This window comes from Centropristis striata, chromosome 10 (assembly GCF_030273125.1).
Source record: "Centropristis striata isolate RG_2023a ecotype Rhode Island chromosome 10, C.striata_1.0, whole genome shotgun sequence".
NCBI classification, from domain to species: Eukaryota; Metazoa; Chordata; class Actinopteri; order Perciformes; family Serranidae; genus Centropristis; species Centropristis striata.
Window position 1 is genome coordinate 10,696,748 of NC_081526.1, and position 25,080 is coordinate 10,721,827.

At 39.9% G+C, this 25,080-nt stretch overlaps 1 protein-coding gene across 2 annotated transcripts in view; it reads right to left on the reverse strand.

Moving 5' to 3' along the window:
- Window positions 1-25,080, reverse strand: part of LOC131978525 (dedicator of cytokinesis protein 9-like) — a 99,450-nt gene that overhangs the window by 65,072 nt on the left and 9,298 nt on the right. Inside the window, exon 1 of one of the 2 annotated variants that reach the window (XM_059342184.1) lies at window positions 7,470-7,655. The exons of the other annotated variant lie outside the window; for it this stretch is intronic. Coding sequence (XP_059198167.1) covers window positions 7,470-7,640 — 171 coding nt within the window. The 5' untranslated portion in view covers window positions 7,641-7,655. Of the gene's footprint in view, window positions 1-7,469; window positions 7,656-25,080 lie in introns of those variants that run through there. 2 annotated transcript variants of the gene reach the window in all.

The window sequence follows — 25,080 nt, forward strand, 5'->3', positions numbered from 1 at the left end:
AGATAAAACAGTCTACTAAGTCTAAATTAGCATTAGAATTAGTCAATAAATGTATATGATTTTGTCAGAATGCAGTGAGGATGCAAAAAAAAAGATGCAAAATAGAGTGGGGATACCAAATAAATATCTCAAGAGATTTGGAATTGAAAGGTAGTCTAGCGAAGGAAATTCAAAACTAGACGTGAAGTTGGCAAAATTAAGAGTTGAAGGCAGCCGGCTGTAGACTTTTTCACAAACTATGATGCACATTTTAGTTTTTAAAACATTTTTTAATTCCGTATACAAGCTACACATTGAACAACACAAATGGATTTGGGCCTACGAGGATGATAATAATAAACATTTAAATGTAAGGAAATAACTGTTTCATTTCATATGAAAATGTTTTCATATCATGTCATATTTCAGACTATCTACTGCATAGAAAGTGGTAAATAAATTGTTTATACAAATATATATAACATTTTTAAAACCTTGGCACTGGTGTTTCTGCTGGCTAAATTCAAACTGAAGGTCCATGTCCTTGAACCATCGACCATATTCTGGTCCCTCATTGCGGTTTTATTTTTCGTTTTAATCAATATGACGTCCCTGTTACTCATAGACTAATTCATTTTTATCTCCACATAGATTTTAAAAAAGTAACTGCATTTGAATTATATGGAGTCAGGTAATAAAAATCTATTTTAAAAAACGAATAAACAAGAATTCTGAAACTTAAGTGAATCGATTTTTTCCCCAAGTCTAACATGCTCGTACCAACCTAGGCTGGGTGGTGATTCAGAGGTCTGGAACTGGGCTAAGTCCAACCCGACATGTCATTTGTCAAGATATAATTTATTAAAATGTCTTTTGCTTTGTCCTTTAAAGCCAGTTAAGACTTTTATTGGTTTTAATTATGTGTCAACAATGAGTAATTTTATGAGACATAAACAAAGGATTTAATATAAATTCACTATCCCACATCATATTGAACAAAAATTTAATAATGTAACTTATCTTATAATTATAAATAGCAAATCATTTTTAATTACAGTATTGTTGCATGGTCAAATTTGGTTAGCACAATATGTGTCAGAGTGTAATAAAGCTTTTTTACCATCTCGAACGCAACACTGACCAGAGCGATTAGTTCACTGCTGTGTGAAGCAACTTACAATACTTTAGTGTCTATTGTTGTCCAGTTGGTGGATTTCCTCCTCCCTTTTCCTCCACTTTGTTTCTCATTATCGTTATGCAATTTTTACACACATTTTTTCATTTTTTCCACATCTCACAAGTTGTAATTCTCAGCCTGGACGGGACTACGACCGGCCTTCTTGATTACACAACACAGGCTTGATGCAATCTCCAGGCTTTCCCAGCATGAGCCAAAGCAAAACAGGGTGTAACCTGGAATGTAACAAAAACACGGCCCACCCCTCGCCGGCCCGCTACAGCAGCAGCACCAGGACCCACCGTCCTGCAGCTTGTTTTCAGTCCGTACCCCTGGGAGAACTGGATTGTGGGCTGGGAATGAGATTTTAACCTGGAGGTAATAATGACACCATGCCGTGTCTACACCCTTGCCTAATGTAAGGGGACGTGGGATACAAAGGCATCAGAAACAACAGGATGTAATCATGAGGCAAAGACAGTTGTCTCGTACAGCAGTACACGCAGTAACACAATCTATATATGTATCATTGTTACATTACGTGAGGCTAATACGGGTCCAGATGAGAATTTATGACAGTTTTATTGATCGGTGTGAACCTTAAATGTAACCAACAGTATTGGATGTGTATAATGCTGCCGCTAAATCTGTGGGAAAAATCAAACTGCTGCTGCCAGAATGTCTTTTAAGTAAGCCTGAGTGCTGGAGATAATGGTCCAGTGTATCAGTCAGCAAGACAGAAACACACACACACACACGCACGCGCACGCAGACACACACACACCAACGCTGTGACGTCTGCAGCCCTCCTCAAAGCAACGTCAGGGTGGCTGAAACATCTCAAAAGTAGGAAGCAATCACCAAGAAAAACAACCGTGTCGCCGAGCAAAGTGTGCTGTTGTTTTACTGTAAATCCATTAAGCTGAGACATCGAAGCTGAAGGGAGGGTGATCTTATTGATTGTGAATGTCCTCAGGGAGATGGACGCGGTGCGTACGTAATGCTAGTTGTCTGTCAAATGTTACACCTTAACATAGTTATCAATGAGAAAACATCAGCGGAGCAGACTGAATGTTTCTGCAGAGATACTGCAGGGTCCCATTAGAAGTTTTAGCTGCAGCACCCAAGCCGTTATGAGCACCACCTCAGATGGATTAATGTAAAATCAATGTGGAGAGCATCAAAACTATACTTAATGACTTTTACCAGATCTAATGGTTGTAGTTGGTCCCCTGTGGACTTCTTCAGCTAGTGTTGTTTAAGCTTTTGAGGTGTTAATTATTTAGAATCTGCTCTACAATGGCTTTTACAACTTTTTGTGCAGAGATGTGGTAATAATAATAGATCCAAAATGGTGTAAAAGTGCAATTCTTTTTATTAAAAAGCATAAAATATTTTTGGGGCAAGACCCCCAACACCCCTGACAAATAGGTGCCAAGGGAAACGTGCTACTGTATACAAGAAATTGATCATATGGAGGACAAAAAGTGACTTAATTATCAATAAATAAATAGATTAATGAATAAATAATAAATAGAAAAAATAAAATAAAATAAAAAAAGATTCTGAAATAATTACAGATATTACAAATAATGAAAAAATTACATTTATACTGAAATAAATAATAAAATATATAACATTTAAAACTGAAATAAGTATGGAAAGTGAAAATGTATAAATACAAAGAAATGCTGAAAAAATTACAAATAAAGAATTAAATGCATAATTGAATCAACAAATCCCCAAAAAAAAAAAAAAACTGGGACCAATCCTCATTTGTAGTGATGTTAGGTAATGAGGAGCACCTATCTTTCATTTTTGTCAACATTTATTTATTTATTTACTTTATGAATAAGTCATTTTTCACCCTCCATATTAGAGTGGTAATCACCAAAATTTCACAATGTCAGATTAAACACACATGCTTAAACTCAGAGCATGACGCATCTCAGTCACGGAGGAAAGGAGAGCATTAGTCGAGTAATTCAATCCATTTAATGGATTTAATCTGTGAATAATTTCTGGTTGATGACATGCAGACCCAGTTGAGTATTTCATCAACTCCCTAAAACACGGAACTTATAAACATAGAAAACTGACTCATTAGACATGGTTCATTGAAAAGAAAAGCAACAAGGTCGAAGTTGGAGTTTTACTCCCAAAAAACCTCATCGGATAAAAGCCGCTTTTATCTGTGACCAAGCTGACGTCACCACTTTCTCTTTCTTCTCCTGCAACAACATTCCTCTGATAAAACCGACAGACACCTCAAAGCTTCTGTCACAGCATTCAAACACTTCATAGAAATAAAGGAAGGAAACTGAGTCTTTTGTGAAAGCAAAGAATGATGATACACGAAGGACCAAAGGTGTTCTTGATAGCTTTCTAGAGAGCGAAACTATTGAATTACAGCACACACATTGATGCATTATCTCAAATCACTGACTTTTATTTCAGAAGGCAGATCACTTCCTGAGGAAAATGAGATGCGAGTTTCCACAAGGAAGGAAAAGGCAGAGCTGTTGCAATCAGTGAGTGAAATAACAGAGCAGTGGAAAAGCCAAAACGGGTCGTTTAATTACTTACTCTATGCCTCGAGAGTACAGATCAGCCTCCCACAGACAGCTTTGTTTGTGAGTGTGTGCCTGACCTTTAACCGCATCATCTCAGTTTTTAAATTCCCAGAAACACTGACCTGCTGCAATCAGGAGGAATTAGAAGGGCAAACATAATGGTGTATATATTTTTATACCCAGGCTTATGGGATTATAAAGGTGACGAGGAACAACGTTTCAGACAGAAAGGAATGCATGTCTGCTGCTAAATTTAGATATTCTTAGAGAAGTTAATGTGGATTCAGCAGTGCTCCAAATGGACAAACAACAGCAAAAGTTATCAGATGAGCAAATAAATAAAACAGTTGTTTGATAAAGTAAAAGAAACAGTTGATAAAATGAATAAAAACTTGATTAATTCTTCTATTTATCTTTTATCTGCTTATTAAATCCATCAGCAACATAATTTGTTTTTTAGCTATAAGGTTAAAAGCCAGTGTGGTGTGTCTTAAGTGTACATTTAGTTTAGCTTCATGATTAACATGCATGTACTGGCTGGCTACAGATGTACTATAAGATCTAGATACTTGACCCAAAGATGGCGCCAGTTCAGTCCAATAAGAACTGCTTGCGTGGCATATATACCAAAAAAAGTTCCCAGGTTCACTGTAAGGGAATACGCACCACTGAATACAAAGTTGCCAACTTCATAACTTCCTTGCTAGATTTAGCATCACTTCAGACCCTCTTAGCACCTTTATTTCTAAAAAGCAACTAGCCACAAATTTAGCGACTTATTCAGACAGTCAGGGAAAAGGCGAGGAATACATTATTGTAGTTGATTCCCACGATGCTCAGATTAATTTATAATCCACAGCTCTTCTGCCAACAGAGCCGGTCTCTCTAGCTCCTCCTGCAACGTGCACAGGCAGGCATTCAACCAACACAATCCCTCTGCTTTATGCAAATAATGTACAATGATCTTACCAATATGCGACAAATGTGTGACAAGTTGCTACAAGTTGCTCTCTCATTGAAAAAGAGTTGGCAACACTGACTGAATATGCAGCGTAATGTTTCTCCCGATGCCTCGGCCCGCGAATTCCTGCTTTGCTGGTTCCCTTGAAGAAAGCCGATGGGAGTTTTCCAACTGATTTTGGATTATTACGAAAAACAAGTCTAGTGGCAAACACAGTCGTAGAACAAAACGTGAAAATTATCTTACCCGTAGGTTAACCCATAGACTCTATACGGGTTAACCACAGGCCTGATTTCAGGCATCTAACTAAAAAAACTTGAGACGGGGGGAAAGTGCAAAATGCTAATTTTTTGCAGCGTTTAGGACTCATTCTTGCAACATGTAAGCTAGCAGCTAATGCTAAATAAGTTATCAGCTAAATTAAAAATTTGCAGACTAAAGCTGAATCCCATTACCACCCCTCAGCCCTACCCGTTCCTCCTCTGCATTGTTTTTGCGCATTCATGTGAGGGTTAGGGCTGTCTCAATTCTCATTTGGGTTAAGGGCTAGGGCCAAGGTGTAGGGCTACGTAGCCCTTGAAATGAAGCTTCCGAAGGACTAAACGTGAAAGGGAGGGCTTTGAGGAATTTCCCAGCATCTCCCGCGTAACCTGTCTCTGAAGTTTAAAGCCGGCTGGCAAACTTTTAGGCAGCGATGGCTCAAGCCAAGTAGACACACAATGTAAGTATTTTGTGTAATGATACTATGTTCAAGTGGTTTTTAATTGTCAAGTTTGTTTTGAATCACTAGTTAAGTTTGTTTTGAATCACTAGTTAAGTTTGTTTTGAATCACTGGTTAAGTTTGTTTTGAATCACCAGTTAAGTTTGTTTTGAATCACTGGTTAAGTTTGTTTTGAATCACTGGTTAAGTTTGTTTTGAATCACTAGTTAAGTTTGTTTTGAATCACTGGTTAAGTTTCTTTTGAATCACTAGTTAGTCATACCTGATGCTTACAGTCCGCAAGCGTCAAGCGATGATGATGGAGGGGTGTCATATTTCTTAGGGGAACGTTCTCACCCCTACCACCATCAACTCTGTATTGAGGGGCAAAGACATAGGGGTAGGGGAAGGGGTGGTAATGGGATTCATCCTTACTCTTAGTACGATTGAAAAAATGCCAATGAGCTAAAAAAAAAAAAAGAAGCAGGTGAAAAACAAATACACTCTGATTGTTAATCTATTTTATTAACCTATATGAGGTTAAAGAAAAGGATAAAGCTTTACTGCCACACAATTGCACTCTAACAAAATGTGTTAAGCAAACCACGTCCCCTGCACACATTTAAATATTGATTTGTGGGACTGCTAAATGCTGACGGAGGATTAATTGACCCCATCTGGATGATAAGACGATCCCTGAGCCAAGAGAAGCAACCATGCCCTTGACCTAATTCCCTCTCTCAGCCAGGGCCACTGTCACTCTGCTCTCTGCTGCGAGTCTGATGAAGCAGCGCCAGGAAGAAGACACCACACACACGCACACACACACACACACACACACACACAAATACTCACACACATGCACACAGTATAGTAAGTAAACACAAACAAGAAGGGCAAGACAAGCTGGTACGGAGCAGCAGAAGCCCTGCCAACCCCGCCGGTTCACAGATGAAGAGCGGTGATTGATTTCCAGCAGACACAGAGCTCACTGTCCCCCTTCACCCCTCCCTCACCCCATCCCAGCCCACAGAGGCTTTAACCCATGCAGCAGCGCTTAGTGAGAGGCAAGATCCAGCCCTCCCACTGCCCTACATTTTATACTACTACACCCGTGGATGCATATGCACAAGGCTGGAATGAGGACGATGATGATGATTATCATTATTGCCGTAGTTGCATACATAATCTGTCACATATGAAAGCCCAGTGCCAGTAAAGTGAATCATGTTTCACATACATACTCTAATATCATCAACATCTGAATCACTCATCATATTCATGTCATGCATTTTGCCGTCTTTGTAGAAGAAATCAGGGAAGGAATGCAGCATGAATAATTTGCAAACATGTCGAAGTAATATAACCACTTAGCTCAGTTTAATACGAGGCATAATGCATATGTTGTAGCCATTTAAATGAAGCACTCCACACACAGCATGTGTTTTATATGTTGTATTTGCTAGAGCTGAAACAAGCAGAAGAGTCAATCTCCGTAATGGAGGAGTCAATCAACAGAAAATCAATCAACAACAATTTGGATTCATTTATTAAGCAAAAGTGTGAACCTGTTCCGGCTTCTCGAATGTGAGGTTTTTGCTGCTTTTCTCTGTTTTACACCATATGCTGTTGTTGGCTACTTATCAATCTCAGTGGATAAATAGAAAGCTAATCATCAGCAATTCTGATAGTCGATTGTTTAAGTTATTTATGAAGGCAAAGTGCAAAACATACACCGCTTTCCTGCTTGAGGATTTGCCGCTTTTCTCTCATTTCTAATCAAGAAAACTGAACCTGTGTGGATTCTGGACTGATATTCAGAGAAAAGAAGAAATTTAAAGATGTTTTTTGTGGACTTTGTACATTCATATGAGGCATTTTTTTTAATTCTATGGTCAAAATGCCAAAATGTCTTCTATTTTTAAAAAATAAAAATAACTGAATTGATAATGAGAATAATCTCTCATTTCAGCTCTAATATATATATATATTTGTCAATTTCAATGTAATGAACAGCACAATACTACTCATTCTGTGCCTGCACACACAACCCACTACACACACATACACACACACACCTTAAGTACTCTCGGTGTTGGTAATGCGCGTGACTCTCTCCGACTCAGCGCTCTCTCAGCCTCAGATGGCCCAATGGGCTCAGCTGCTCCCTTACAGATGTAGCCACTACAGTTCCTCTCTAACACCGTACGCAGCCCGTCAATCACAACCGTGCTGGTGGTGCACCCCATTCCTCCAGGTCCACACAGGCATCAGTCAGGAGAGCCTGCCAGTGACCCAGTTTCCTTGCTCGTCCCCTGCTCCGCTCTGGTCCATGATCTCTAACTCTGACCCACAAATCCACAGCTCCTGACCCGGCGGGGAGACGAGCGCTGGTGTCCAGGCAAAAAGGATCCAGAGAGGAGAGCCAAAGGAGCACTGCAGGAGGATGAATTTATGCACATACAGAGCCTCACTGTAATTCCTCGCTGCCCCAGCCTGTGCTCGTAGGAATACCTCAGTCAGCAGACGAGATACAGTGAGTGAGTGAGTGAGTGAGTGAGGTAGAGCAGAGAGCGAGGGATGGGGGGGATGAAGGATGCTGTGAGAGCTCTGCTGCAGCTCCAACCAATGCTGAGCTTCGGTGCAACGCGAGCTCGCATGAGCATCTGTCTCACTCACCAAGTCACTTCTGCTCTCTAACCACTACGTGCATCCCTAAAATCTTCATTCTTTTCCTTTCCACATTTGCATAATGTAGATTCGACTACACATGAAAGGAATTAATCCCTTTAATTTTTTTTACTCCACAAAATGGGTCTCCTTTTGGGAGCCGGATGAATAATTGTGGAATAAATGGGTTACAATAAATTCCGTCTTATATCCAGAGGGAGATTCTGATTCCATGGTCAGGCAAACAGCAATATGGCTGAATGCTTATTTAGTTCAGCCGAGAAACCAAAGCCAGTGGCAGAACAAATGGGTGAAGCACATTGAACGGATGGCATATAATATGCAGCAGTAAGCAGCCTATGTTGCAAATAAAAATGCGGCTGTTTGAGTAGAAAAATCTCTTTAGACAACACTGACAACATGAAACAAATGATTATTCAGAAAAGGTATCACATGTTCACAATGAAATGAAAATCCTGTGACCTGACTGGAGCCTCAAAGACTTTTCTGTTTACAAAACATACCGAGAAGGACACGGGAGGATTTAAACCTTTTAGGCCAAGACATCAAATAGGGAGTTGTGTTTTTTTTTCCTATAAAAGATTAGCTGCTGCTTGATCACAGGCTGGCCATTCTGCCAAGTACACAGATATATCGGGAGTGGAACAACATAATTTGATCATACACAGGCTTTTTAAATGTCAGGGAGTGATTCATCCACTAGCGTGGCCTTTGATTAAAATGTCTCTGGACTGTAATCAGAAAAACAAAAAGATAAAAGCAGGAATAGTAATAAATATGTTTTAAAGAGGATGCAATCATGAAAAACAGCTTGGAACATCACTTCCTGTCTCTATTACTGCAGGACATTAGCAAAGACACTCACTTTTACTACAACACAGTCTTTATCACAAAACCCAAAAAATAAATTGAACTGAATTAAATTGGCTGACTGAGGACACATCACTGTCTATCTGTATTGACATATATGCTTTTTGATATGCACTGATATCTTTTAATTTTTAAAAATATTTTTTACAGACATTTTTATGCAGAAAATAGTCCTTGGGGTGATTCAGATTTTTTTAAATAATAATTTACTTGATTTTTAATCATGACTATTTAACTGATCAGCAATTGGCTGATGCTAAACATACATAACTGATATTTATTAAGCTATTATTATTACATTTTATTGATTATTTATTTAAATGGCCAGCAATTGATTGATACTGAACAAACATTCTAATGTTAATTAAGCAATTGATTTTATTTGTATTTATTCTTTATTTAAAAGGTCAGAAATGTAATGATACTGAGCAGACACTGATGTGTATTTTTGCTATTTATTATATTTTATTTGTATTTATTCTTTATTCAAATGGTTTTTATTTAGCCATTTATTCTATTCTAATTTATTCTAAATGCGAGCACTTGGCTTAAGCTCTCCTGCTGTAGTTGCCCCTGTTTCTCCCTCTGATTATGAGGAACATGGGGGGGAGACAAGGAAACAGGGCAGCGTACATCTTGGTTTATTTATCTCTGCCTGTTCTCTTCCTGCAGCTGCAAGTCACACACTCAAAGACCCCCTATGACCTCAATGGGAAATGTCAAAAAATTCCTGCTTGTCACAGTGGCACGCACATCTCCTACAGCTACTGAAATGCAGTAATTCCCACTGGCAGCAGCTGAGCAACCCTCCATTAGTTCTGTGATAAAAGCATGCTAGAAACTTCCTTTTAGAGTTCTGCCATGTGAGAAACTCTCACCTCTTATTAAGTGACATTTAAGGTGCTGACCCATACACACACACACATTAACACACATACACACGTCTGGAGTAGTGATCCCTTACATCATGATGGTGCACTAAGCCATACATGCTTGCACTTCTTGTATTTCTGCCTACTGCTGTGTTAATATTTCAGTAGTGCTTGACACACTGAACTACATTTGAGTGTATGATGAGAGGAGCTGTGGAAGAAAGCAACTGGGTTGATGAGGGGATTCAGTAGAGAGAGAGAGAGAAGTGGGGAGATACTGGGGGAAGGAGGGACAAGACTTTGATTATGCCCATTGATCTGTTAGGAAATACATCTTCTCTTTGGTTTATCCCTTTTCTCACACCTCGGATCCAGTCTGCATCCCCCTGTCGCTGCAAAGACGGATTTTAGGCTTACTATATAGAATAACAAGAAGCAATCTGGCGTAAAACTGGTGAAACTGCAAAGTCAGAAATCCCCTTTCTGAGGCTGTGTAGGCGAGAAGCAACACCGATTTATTTTAGCTTAAAGTCCTTTTTCAGACACCGAGTGCAGATTACTGAGCCAAAATTTGCACGTTACACTTAATCTGCATATTACATGGACATCGATTTCCTATGGATCGTTCGGTTGGGTAGTTTTTTTCATAAATGGAGAAGAAAAAGTATTACATCCAAAACTTACAGTAGTAACAAAAGACAAACAATCCTGAAAACAAAAATAAATAAATAAACAAAACCACATTTAAATCACCTAATCCATTAGAATTAAACACATTTTGGACACATTTTATTTCAAACACAGTGCCACAAGCCAATCTTATATCTTGCACCACCACCCCACATGCATGAGGAGCATAGTAAATTACTCAGGGTTTCCCTCATTAGCTGGTATTTATCCACATAACTTTGCTTGACAAAATCCCAAAATGGTCCCCAAACCTCTTCGAAAGTGTATTGTTTACCCGTGTCATGTTTGTTCCCTCGAGAATCAATAACCAACTGACATTCATTACTGTTAGTTATTACTAAGTGAGCAGCCAACTTAAACAGGAGGAGCCAGACAAAGTGGACAATGATGCACGACTACAAGCAGACATTGTTTGAAGTGTCACAGCTGGTGATCATAAATCTTTGGCCCTGAGGACACAGATTCTTCTCATGCATGTAAGGACATGTCTGCATGTTTTTACCCTAAACCTAGGTCAGTGGTTTTGTACCCTAAATTCACAGAAACTGCAGCTGATTTTACAACCACAAACTGTACATGTATGTAGAACGTGTGTGCTATTTTTAGAATGCTCCACTTTGAGCAAAACGCTCAAATAAGTCGTTATGGTGGTATTGACAAACGTCTATTCTATCGTAAAGGTTGGAGATCTTGTTGGCTGTGAGGCTGTTATATGGGATTTCCTAAACCTGAAAATATATGATGATAATTTAAGTTGGCATCACTAGTTGCACCATAACCCATGTTGTTTTTTGTATTTTGCAGGAAACAGAGCATGGGAGAGAGTGAGGTGTATGACATGCAACAGCTGTATGATGGTTTTTATATGGTATTCACTTAACCACTAGGCCACCATGTGCTGAGAACATGCAGCTTGTTATATGCATGTATCCTGAATCAAGGGGGGTAATATTGAGCTTCTATTATACACACATGCGGTCTTAACCAGACCAGGTGGCCAGTTTTTACTAACATGCTGAGCAAAATGTAGTTAGATAGAAATTAAACCCTCCAACAGAAATTTATGAGTCAAGACCTTGGATAATAATACGTTAAAATTACTTGTTAGATTATCAATTCCCTAATTGATTGCTGTGTGAAAAAAAGAGTAGTCCTACAGCCCCTAAAGCCACTTTCGTATTTCCTGTTCCTCTCTGTGTGAAAGTATCCAGTGAAAAAAATGGCACGATACCAGCAGAAAGTTTGCCTCCCACATTTGCTTGAGTTTCTGTGCTGTATTCTGCAACAAGCTTGCATTATACTCTACTGGTGATGAATTATTAAAGTCAGACGGAGGATTGCTGAGTCATTAGGTAAAGCAGAGTTTCTTTCTGCTGCCCTTGAGTCTAGAAACACTGTCTGCAACGAGCCTCTTTGCAACAATCGGGGGAGTAGGGAAGTAAAAATATCCTTTACCTTAGAAATAGTTTTAGAAACATTTCCAGTTGGCTGTGTGACTCATCATAATCAATATAATATGGTATATATTACTGGCTGGTATGGTAGACAGTCCAGTGCCCCTGCCCAGCTTGAGGACATCAATACTGTGCAAGTCTGCGGCTGACAAATGAAGTGGTTTTAGAGCCTCCAGCAGTACACAGTTGGACTGTGTCAGCCATACTTAATCTTGAGCAGGAGCTCCGGGCAAGGCTACAGTGAGCATGGTCGGGGGCTTTAAAGTGCGCTGTGGCACAGACTGGGTCGATCTGTGGATGTTCATGTGTGAACGTCCTCTGTGGGATGTGGAAGCTCTGCTGCACCGCTCTGCTCAAATCTGTAGCAGCTGCAGAGGAGATAAGAGCCGGCCTGAACTTCAGCTGGGCGTGTGGAGCTGCATGGATTACTGCTGCTGTTGTTACAGCAGGGCACCACTTCCTGGCATGGTGTTAAATATGACCCCCATCATGTGTTGTACAGTATTAGCTGACAATTTTGTTAAGTGTTTACAGCTTGAAATTCAACACTATGAGGGATCAAGTTTAAACATAATCCCCAATGTATGATTAAATATTTTATTTTAAAAGGGTTCATATTGAAGTTGTTAAATCATTTGAATAGTGTTGACAGGCAACCAGTCCTTGTTGTCTCTATGAGGACTTTAAACCCATCTCTTTTCAAATAGGGTTTGCAAAATGTTACATTATTAATAACATTATTTCCATTAGAGCTGCAAATAACAATCGTTTTCATTATTAATTAACCTTCCAATAATTCACAGCAGTCTTCTTGGTGAAAGTCACATGTTTGTTTGACCCGTTCGTCCATCATGATCATCTTGTTGCACGTGCTTTGTCGCTCTTTATTACGTCACATGACTTTTTCTTTAGATACAAATTATAGTGCGGTACAAACAATGAATAGGAACAGCCTGCACTAAAATGAAGGTCGAAATGTGAGTCATATGATGACGTTTTTGACTGTAGATAGATTGTAGAGGTGGAGATTCATCTCACTTCAGTCTTTTTATTTCTCCACAATGAGAGTCAAACCCACAGACTGACCAACAAAGTATTCAGTCAAACTGAACTGACGACAACAACTGTAGCATTTTCTCAAACTTTCCTCAACTTTAAGCTTCAATGCTCTGATTTCTTTAAAGAAACATAAAAAAAGCCTAACTTTGCAGTGTTATTTCTGCAACTTCCCGACACGATATCCTGACCCACATGCCTATAGGTTCCTTAGATCTTCTAGTTTCGTATGATACCTCCTAGATATCTCCAGTATATTCCTAAAAGTGAACCCATTACGGCCCGCCGGCCGTCGGAATGTCAAGTATCGATACTTGCCATCCCTGAATCGATATATTGCCACACAAAATATGGCGACACTATGCTATCGGTATCGATTTCTTCCCCCCTATCTCTAGTAAATTGGTAGTGATGTTAGATCACATGGTCTAATGTCTCAATCAATACTCTGCATTCTTAGAAACCTCAACTGTCTTCTTCACCTGGACTCACTGGCCACACTCACAACATCTGCTGCATACGGACGCCATCACTGGCCTGCAGTAACCCCCAAATGACACCACTTGTACTAATACAGCAATTTCAAGCTGTTAGCAGCAAGTGGTAGGTGGAGTCGAATTAACAACATCAAAGCCAGCAGATGTGGACAGAGAAGGGTCAGCTTTAGTTTCCCCTTTCACACTAAGGACAATCCTACACACAACAGAGACAGAAATGTCTCTGCGTGGCTCAGAGGAGTCGAGAGGAGTTTCACAGGAGTTGGCATCTCATCTGAGGAGAATCTCTAGCATGAAGGTCAAGTCTGCAGCTGGCCGTGTTTCCATGCCCAGGGTCTACTGTGGGGCTCTGCAGGGTGTGTGTGCTTAGTGTGTGTGTGTGTTTGTCCAGAGAGAGGCCACAAAGTGGTGCACCACAGTGACATCACTCACATATCCAGCAGTGCAGGGCAGATAAAAGCGGCATGACTCCAAGCTGGAACTCTCCAGGGACTCAGAAAAGGAAGTGGCTGTTTCCTGCTGATGTGTGTGTGTGTAAACGCTGCCGTAACAAAAGCCAACTCTCTGCCCACTGTCCTTCAAACTCAATCAAAACTCCTGAACACTAGAGAGTTTTTGGGGTATTTTGTCAAAGTAATGCTGACCTCCTCCAAAGTTCACCAACACAAATGAAAGAAGTAAAACATTTTATTGAGGGAACACAAAGCCAAGGAGCCCCATTAACCCCCAGAGCCTTTTGGGAATGTAAAGGGTGCTGCTTCCTTGAGTTAAGAGTTTGTTTGAGGGAAAAGTTATGTGGGTACAGTTACACAAGTGGGTGGGCTACAAAGATAGGTCTGGAATTCCAATAAGCCAAATGCTTCACATTTTAGATGCCAAGTTTACATTACAGCCCCAAAATACTTCTCACATAACTCAACGGTCAACAGAGTGGACAGAATAGGACATTTTTCATGCGTGGATTAAAGTTAAGTCTCTCTGTGACCCTGAGTTAACACCAGGTTATCCTGTCCCTCTTAAAATGGCACAAACCAAATACAACAGGGGCCACATCCTCTTCCTTTTCTTGGTATTTTGGGATAGTTTATTTATCCCAGGAGAAGAAAATGACCCATTTTCCTGAGGGGTACCGCTTCCTTTTCTTTGTAGTGGGGCCACCAGGCGCAGAATAAGTACATGTTGCACACAGGAACAAATTAAAGTATGTGCACACACACACATACGAACCACACTGTGTTTCTAACTGGCATGCAGCTTTGTTGGATCTGCAGTGAGGTTGCTGCGGTGGGTTCAGTTTATCATTAATAGATGTTACTAATGAAGCAGTGCCTTTCTACAGCCTCTGCTGCAGCACCAGCAGAGATGGTCTGAAGCCGTGCCAAGCCCCGAGGGCCTGCAGTCACCCTCTCACCCCTGCCAACTGTGTTTTGGCTTCACTATAAACAACACACTGTAATCTCATTAAAAAAAAAACTTGCTTACTCAAGCTATCAGTGCATCACAAAACTGATCAAATTGCTTATTTAAAATTTCCTCTGGAAAATAAAAATGCAGTTGATTATTTTCCTTAGGAAAGTGGGAGATAGCATGCAGCACAGTACACAATAAAAACAGCCACAGGGGAGCAGGAAAGATAAAGCAATCATAGACATAATTTAATTTCTTATCACATTTCAGCTGAAGGCAGAGAGCAGACGATCATATGCTACACAACTTACAGTGTGCAACAGGTTGCCGGGTTGTTTCACCGACCTTTCTCTAATTCACAATGAAAATACTGATTCAAACTGGTAACTTTTGGGGGGGTATTTTGAATATAAAATGGTGCCAGAGTGCATAAAAATGCATTGAATTATTTCAACATTTGAGTGATTGCATGATGGATTATATTCCAGCTTTGTTGAATAAACTCTTTCAAATGTAACAAAATCATTCATAAATAAAATGCAGCTGCAGCAATTAAGTGTAGTAAAATATCTGACAAATCTGTCATAGTGTCACTCCATAAAATCCATAAAAATTCCAATAAAAATAAGGAATTTTTACAGGTTTTTCATTTATCTTCAATATATTATTAACATGTTTTTAATAACAGTCAGAGCAAGTTGAGTATCTCTGCACTATACAGAGGTAAAAGATACACACACAACAGTGAATGGTATGAATGCTGTTACTGCCACCTACAGGCCCAGGATAACACTACACCAGAAACAGTTGAATGAGCAAGCCTATTCATTTCTATTTTTATGAAAGAAAAACACATATTTTTAAATGACAGCAAAAAAACAAACGTTATGGGTTATTTTATGCAAAGTGCCATAATGATTATTCTTTGCAGACTGCAGTGATGGTCCACTGTGTGATATTTTACTCTGTAGCAACAGGAGAACACTTTCCTCCCTGCACTCAGATTAACTATTAGTATAATGCAGCCATTGTTTGTCACATGCATGTCATTTCCAGCAGGTCAGTGTGAAAACAATCATTCACAGCTAGAGCTGCGAAACAGGAAAAAGAGGTGGCTGTTTATAGACTGGACTGTACCGGAAGAGAGAGTTAGAAAGAAGCCTGCTAACAGTATTTTCACAGCTCTAAAAACTCACAAACAGAGGCAGAAGTGCTTCCTCTCAAGGCCAACACAGGCTGAGATAACACTGTGATACACAGGCTGATGACTGAACTTGTAACTAGTTTAGTTGATGTGTTATCAGTAAACCAAAGAATCCAGGAGTCATGTTTTGTACTATGTAAAAATATGTAACCTCGCTGACAAGCTGTCGTCACTTATTGTGGTGTGTGTGATTTGATCTGGCCAGGTCAGCGCCCAGGTGTGAGGGAGGTTTTGTAGGCAGTGCTGTCATCATGTTCAGGCTGCGACATGCAGCATGGAAGCTGAGAGCTGAGAGATCCTGAAACAAGCCTGCACTGGCCCGACGTGAGGCCGAACAGCTACACTCTGTTAGTCAAGAAGAGGCCAAGCATTGTTTTAAAAGCCGTAACAAAACTGCTCACTTATTTTACATCACTCAGTGTGTTTCCACTCTACACTTGCATGGACCAGTCTGTGTGGTAATGAATCATTTCCTGCAGCAACACCACTGATTATATTACTGAGAGACTAAACTTCATATATTCAAAGTAAAATGAAGGTGTAAATGCACATGAAATGTGTGTATATGCAATATATTAATTATACACAACTTAACAGGCAATTTGAGAAGTTTGGCTAATTTTATTCTAATATGTCTTCTTTCAGACGAGTGGAAAGAAAACTTCTAAAATACACATTTAGGTTTTTATTTTACTGTATTTTGCTATTTGAATCCGTAGATTTCATTTGATTTAGCCAAAAGTTAGCATTAGATAATGCATCACTTACACACAATTTCAGACAGCAGAGTAATTCAACAAATAATTGTCTTAATAAGGAAGAGCTGGAAAACATTGCTGGGAACAGGGATGTCTAGAAAACGTAGCTTAACTTGCTCCCCCTACGACCCGGCCCGGGATAAGTGGAAGAGAACAGATGGATGAATGGATGCAAGTAATCAGCTGGGTAAAGTTTAGTTAAAATTTTTACTCTATCCACCTGTAGTATATCATCTTAATTTATGCATATAAATACGGATTCGTGCTGCGCATAAAACCATAAACCTGATAAAGTTAGCTTACTGAAATATAAGACTATTTAGAGCCGCTGATACATTAGACATATGGTAAATCCATATACCGATAATTGCAGGCTTTAGTTGGCAAAATAAATTCCCGAGGGCTGGTCATTAACAGCTAGATTACACATTAACTGTGGCTTCATAATACAAAATGGAGCAATCAGCAGATCAGCACTAATCCAGGTGCATTGCTTTCTGTTTGGAGCAGCTAATGGTTAATATCCTCTAACAGTCTTAGGAAACTGATTTACTCAAAACTCCCACAATGAAAGCCAGTTACACTGAGCAGATTAAATACTGTATGCTGTATGCACATATTAAGTGTGTGGAAGGGGTCAGGTGAGGGAAGACTTAGTAGGAAGTTATTGTCAACTATCAAAGTGCATTCTGGGAGGGAGATGTAAACACAGTCTGAGATGTAGTGAGAGGGGGGAGATTAATCTTTACAGCCTCTAAACTGCAAAACAGCATGAGACAGGATTTAATGTGAAAGTGGAACTAAAGATAAGCGGGATGAGAAATAAGACGAACACAATCTGACAGACAGAATATATAATTAAAGCAAGGAAAACATGCATAGTTAATGCAATATTTAATAGATATAAAAATCTACAGTTTTTCAGTTTGGCAGCAGTTTTAAGACGACATGTGGCAGAGAGGTGGGTGGGGATAATGGAGGGGAGAGGGCAGGGGCTGGGGAACCTTTAAGGATCAGCTAATCTCAGTTGGCTCTTTGTTTGTAATCAGTGGAAATCCTCTTGAGCCTGGTTCAATGAGCGCTGCTGACAATCAAGGGAAACAGAGGCTGGTGGAGGAGGAGATGAACGCATGTCCGTGCACCTGCACCACCCGAGTGGCAGTGGATTTAACTGTAATACTACACGACACAGCTCCATGGGGAGGCAACACACAGCTACAAGGAGCTGGCATCCATGATGGCCGCCGCACAGAGATGAAGAATTAGTTTGCATGGTGCAGATAGGAGAAAATAATCTCTGATCCAAACTGCATAAATCTTAGATGGAGAGTTGGGCGATATGACAATATATATATACAGTAGAGTGAAATAAAATGTTTAACCATCTATAACTTGCTATACTGTGATGCATATAAATTCTTATCTGGCTATTATATCCATAAACTGTCAGTTTTGTTCTATATATAATAATAATACTGCAATACAAAAGTACATTATAGAAAATGAGGATTTTATCCATATCTCTCTATACCTCCAATGATATGAGATATGCACAAAAATGATAAACAGCTGAAATTATGTTTACAATTTGCATGAGTACCTTGTGCATCCCTGGCAAAACTTGCTCTATTGTCCTTAGAGGACAAAATAACTGCTATAAGATTAGATACTGATATATTTTCCAGTTTCACTGAGTTAAATCTGTCAACCAACTTCAGTCCTGATCAGAACTACCAAATTTTCAGAAATTTAACCCTTTAAATGTAATTTTGTCATGTCAAAAAATGTATGCATATGCATTTAACAGCCAAAAATGATTGAGAAATATTGAAATTTAGGAAACCCCAGTGAGGCACAAAGGGTTAAACACCCATTAGTTACATGCTTAAATACCCTTTGAGAGAATATATAGAAATATTTTATATTTCCTCATTGGATTGGCATTGAAGCGCTTTTAGAAAATACGGGAATGGCACACCGCCTTCTTCCTGTTGTAGTTACAGTTCGTTGGCACTGCCTTAGCTAAAGCTGTGCCCCAACACCCCCTCCCACCCCGTCAGAGCTCCCCACCCTTCCTGACAGAGGAAACACATGTTATAGGATACATCCCTGTTTGGGAAAAGCTTGACTGGGACAGTCAATATTGAACTGTGTATATTGACTCATGGTCTGTGTCTTGAATAGACTAGTTTTCAAGTTATAAACAGCGGAGCGCCCTCAGTCCCTTGTGCAGGAACACACAACGTGCAGCAGAACTCTCTCATGACAAAAGAAATCTCATTATTTGCTGCTGATCCTGTCTCTGTTGTAGGCATTTTGTAAGATTTAACCTGCTTCACGGATCAAGTTAATACCACAATAAGCAGTGTGGCTGCTATGGCAACTAAGATGGATTTGGATGGATTTGACATTTTTCAGTCTCAAGTGAGTCACCTGAGAAAGAGTTTGTCAAGAAACGGAAAAAAAGGGAAAAAGATTCCAAATAGATTCAAATCAGAATCCATCAAAACAAGACTTTTGTTAGAAGCATGTACGACTTGAGAGTGAAATATTTAGGAAACAATGTCGAAGGAAATTCCAATGAAAACACAACTGATATGCAATTTTTGAGACCCATTCAAAACAGTTTTAGAGGGAAAAAATTCACCAATTGGAGCTAGAATGAAAATAGTATCTTTGCATAAAAATAACCTTATTAGTATGCTTATGATTGTTATCATTATTTTATTATATATTATTATAAAATTAAAATAAACAAACTGTAAGTTCAGTGTAAGTTATTTGCTGATCATTTAAATAACAATTAAATCAAATCAAATAAAACTACATAGTACTGTATTGTCAGTATCAGTCAATTGTTGACCGTTAAAAAAAATAAATAAATATAATATATATAAATAGGTCTTTGACACTACTTCCAAATTGCTCCAAGTTTCTTTTTCTGCATTAAATGTTCTGTAAAAAAGGTTTCATATCAGCTGATATTGGAAAATAACACACAGTCATGGAAAAATTATTAGACCACCCTTGTTTTCTTCAATTAATTGTTCATTTTAAAGCCTGGTACAACTAAAGGTACATTTGTTTGGACAAATATAATGATAACAACAATGGTTTTCTTGATAATGATTTTGGTTATTATCAAGAAAACCATGGGAAATGGCTAAATATCAGCTCTTAAAAATTAAACTCGTATGAACTATTTTTGTTGTTATCATGATATTTGTCCAAACAAATGTACCTTTGGTTGTACCAGGCATTAAAATGAACAAGAAATTGAAGAAAAAGGGTGATCTACTAATTTTTTCCATGACTGTGCATAATAGAAATTGATATGTCTGATCAGCTGATCAACTGTTTGGGCTTGACACTTTATGATAAGTGTCGATATTTTGAGAAACACAAAAGTGAGGGGTGCAGCAAATTCATCACACTGCTCCCTGAGTGGGGGATGGTGTCGTTGGCTTTTAAAGAAGATTAAGAGAAGTCAGGGATACCGAGCCGTTTATCTGCACAGTGGTGTGCAAAGTGAAGAACTGGGAAGTGACACTGGATGTTTATGATGCTCAGCACCATGCATGGTGTCTTTAGGCACATCATAACACCTGGCTGAATGTCAACAGCGTACCGTTCAGAAGGACCACTTTGTTCTACTCCATCACAAACACGTGTGACTAAGAGCAGGCATCAGGCACACAGCCACACCGCTGTCTTCCACAAACACCACACAGCTAACTTTATTTATCAACCCAGGCAAGGGACACTGCCACTGTGTAGTGCACACTTTGCACAATCCTGCCTCCCGAAGCTAAGTCCCTGAGAAACAAACAGGGAGCAAACAAAAACAAAGCCTCAAGGAGAAAGCTGTGACTCTACTGTATGCAGGCTTTGACAGAAAAACCAAACACTGATTACCACGGTCACTTGGCTTCCTCCTGCATAAGACTTTCGTTTATGTCTTCAAGCTATTGCACAGTTTTTATCCCTCTCATTTTTCTGAATGTCAGCTGATAAAACCACAGACGAAGGGATTTTTATAAATAAAGGCCCTAAATCTCAGTGGATTTGTCACTTTAAACAGAATTCATTTGTTTATTGTGGGCAGCGAGCGCACAATGGCTAGTTTCAGCTTTCAAAGATGAAAAAAAAGGAGCTCAGAGTTTCATGTAAATTTTTCTTGAATGGGTAACTACAGCAACTCATAACGATTCCTTTTACAGCAGACAGCTTGTCTAAAGTTTGTATTGTAAGTGCTCAGCATTGCACAGAATGTCTCCGCCAGCAGCACATTTACTGAAATAATTATGATTTACTGTGACAAAATGTTGGATTACGACATTTATTTCACAGAAAGAGTTAGTAGAAGGTCTTTTAATGGACATTTGACATTTATAGCACCATAAGCTACAATGCATAACTAAAGAAGGCTTCAATAAGACTGTTTCCACTACAGCCCAATACCCAGAATGAGGCTGGTCTCACTCGTCAAAACGCCCCTAATTTGAATATGAGCCGTCCAGAGCAATCTTTTTACCTGACTTTTTTTTGCCCTGTCGAATAGCAGGGTCGTTTTTCTCCCCTGAAAAAAGCCTGGTTGCTGATTGGATAGAACGCTAAGCAGGATGTGATGTAGTACTCAACGCCAAAACGACACACGCGATTTGTAAAAGCCGGCGAAGTAGTGTTGCCAACTTAGCGACTTTGTTGCTATATTTAGCGACTTTTCAGACCCCCTTAGCGACTGTTTTTCAAAAAAAATCGACTGGCCAAATCCAGCGACTTTTTCTGGTGTTATTGGAGACATTTGGAGACTCGTTCTTACTCTTCTTAACGAGCCGCGGTGGCCGGCAGCTCGTTAAGAAGAGTAAGAACGAGTCGAAGCAGCACAGTCCTCCTGCAGCAGTCTCTCCCAACTGCAGTTACAGAGCCAGAGGGGATGTTAACCCCTTAGCGGCTAGTCTGCAAATTGCTAATAGGCTAACAGTTAGCTCTGCAGCAGTGCAGTGTGTATGTGCTGCTGCTGCAGGAGGTGTTCACTTAGCATCTCTGTTTGTTTACAACAAGCACCAGACACTCTGTGCACAATTAGCGATGCCGGTTAATTCACAATCACTATGTTTATGATCAGCGGAGACGATGTGCATATTTAGCCATGCTGCTTTGTTTATGATCAGCTGCTGACGTAGTGCACAGTTAGCGACGGCGGCCACAGTTGCATCTCCCGTGTTTAATCCGTTGCATATGTGATCATGGATCACAGTCGAAACTGTCGCTAAGCGATTACACGATGATCGAAAACTCGGCTAATATGGTCCAATTGTGGCTCTTGAAAATGGTTGTTAGTATTTGAGGTGTTTGTACAAAACTGAACAAAATATGTAACATTGACCTAAAGAGATTTTAATGTTGAAAAGTTACATATTATACCTTTAAGTTGGACTTTGAATACAGGGTTTTTTAACTGTTGTATTGTTATGCTGTCTCAAGTAAAGGATCTGAGTACTTTCCCGACCACTTCTTTTCCTCAGGAGTTGTTTCTATGATCCATGTTTAAATAAATATCCAAAAGGTGAGATGCAAACCCTGCCCCAAAACGCAGCCAATTCTCAGCCCGCCTCCTGTAGGTTGTGCCCCTCCCCCTCCCTCCCTCTCGGGCCTACAGTGTGTCAGAGTGAGGAATGCCAGCAATGTGGCCGGCCTGGTGAAAAGTCATTAGACTTTATCCCCTCTGGCTGTGGCAGGTCCCATCCACACACTGCACTGTGCACAAAGCCATCAGAACGAGCGCTGAGAACTGCAGAGATTCTCGTCTCTCTTTAATTAAGCTAACAGCATGCACTGTGGGAAAGAGGGACACATCATAAGGAAGGGTTAACCCCACATTGAGGAGCCACTTTTATCTATTTACCTAAATAATGACGCATTTATTCGCCTCTGCTTTGGTGCCTTGGGTGAATTCAAATAAGTGCCCTAAACTTCTAGGGAAATCCCAGATGATAACAACTTCAGTGGTAACTTTCACTTTCATCTCTGCCGTCTGATAGCAGTCAGACTGCAGCACAGAGCAGGAATTTTAAGTAGTTCCCCAAACACTTCACAGCAGCCCTCCATCCTCAACACAGAACAAATAAATACTCCATAATCATTTCCAAACATATCTAATATCTGCCTGAAGTGACGCTTAAATGTTAAAACCCGCCACTGTTTTCTGCTCACAGATTCTTCACAAAAGGGTTTTAGCTCTAAATCTCACTACCGGAAACTCGCTTTTGTATTGGCTAATTGTATGCTAATCCATCCCTCTGCATTGCAACACATCCGACCGCTGTTGATCCTGTTGTGATCTGCGTAGCGAGTGTGAATGGGAGGTCAGTGACCACGGCGAGGCAATGTCAGAGGAGGCCAGAGGGAGATATGGCGTGCAAAGAAGATTAACCTACTGAGAATGGCCCGGTCGCTTTACGCTAAGTCCCAGGAGTCGCATCAGTAACACACGAGAGTGAGTGATAAAAACAAACAGGTGGAAACAAGAACACAAGAAGGAAGTATTTAATTGTAATAACCAGATTCTAATGTTGATATGCTGGACATTTCTCTAAAAAAAACCCCACAAATGTCAACCTCAAGGTGGAGCAAAAGTAAAAGTCACTAAAATATTTACAATTTATAGTTTAGGGATCATTAATGTCTGTACAAAATTCAGGAACAATGCATCTTATAGTTGTTGAGTTTATACAACCTTAAAGGCATACTATGCAGGAAATGATGCTTAATGTTTGTAAACATAACATTCAAACTTGGCACGTCCTCCCCGGATCAAGTAAAGTGAAAGCGATCCCATTTTTTTAGTGCTGCGTCTGCAATTTTTGCAGCTCTGGCCAAAAGGGTGACACCCAAAAACCGGAAAATACAGGCAGAGAGCAGGCTCGGATGGATGGATGGATGGATGGATAGTAGACAGACAGACAGACAGACAGACAGACAGACAGAAACAGGCACAGCCATCCACTTATAATGGGTTGTACGTATTACTACTTAGATGGATTAGTTCTGTATGAATCTATATACAATAATCCTTTATAATATACCTTTAAGTTTATCAAGGTTATGAAAGTTCAGAAGGTCCAAAGTACTGACGTGTAGCATACATCAAAGTATCAAGTCAACTCCACCCTCTTTTAGTAAAGTGAACCTCCACTCAGACGAGAGGGCAAATCCTGTAATTGGCAGTGATTCAAAAATGGAGAGAATGCCATCCATTGGGTGGAAAAAATAATGACAAGGTTAAGAGTGTTAGCATACAGCGTGCCCTCCAATCTCTTCTGTCGTGGTAACAGCCGTGTTCCCACAATTACAAGTTAATGGTCAGTTACAGCGAAGGATGGGAGGGAGACATTACTTTTATAGACGAATCAAGGAGGCTCGTAGAGTAAATGCACCTCACAAAACCCACACAGGGACTTAAAAGGAAATGTGCTAGTCATTAGTCTGCTCTTTCTAGATATTTCTCCATCAGCCAACATGGATGATGTGTTGTTCGTCTGCAGCCAGGAGTGCTGTAGTGCTTTTCAGGGCTTAATCCCATGATCTTAATCTGTAGGACGCTGCACGTGTGCAAAGCACTGATTTTGCCTTTTGGACCTTGAGGCTTGACCAATTTCACCCGTTGGCGAACACTCTGGCTGGCCTCTCGCAAATCTAATGAATCAGTGGTGGCAATCCACCTACACTTGATATATTTCTTTCATTCACTTGCTCATGTGTGGGCTTGGCCATGTAAAGACCTGTTTGTAATGGCGCCATTCATGTGACTGTTGGAAGCAGCTTGGGGCTAATGGGGACTCTGCCATGTAGGACTGCACTCCCTCACAGGCTCTGATGGAGGAGAGGCTGAGTGCTAGTGTCATTAGAACAAACTGTGTCCAGATTGTCCATGATTATTCAGGGTTATGCAAGACAGGTCTGTCACACATAAAGTGCAAGTGCATAAAAGCATGATTATCCAATGCAGAAAGCAGCTGCACCAACCATATTGACGCACACTGCTCTGGTTTTCTACTAGTTTAAGTGTCTGAAAATGAAATCAAGTTAAACTTTGATCTCACAGAGCAAGCATGAAAGAAAATAAGGCTGTCATGATCTAGTCTGCAAAAATAAAGCCAGACGTTGAAGCCAATTTGTGGCCAAATT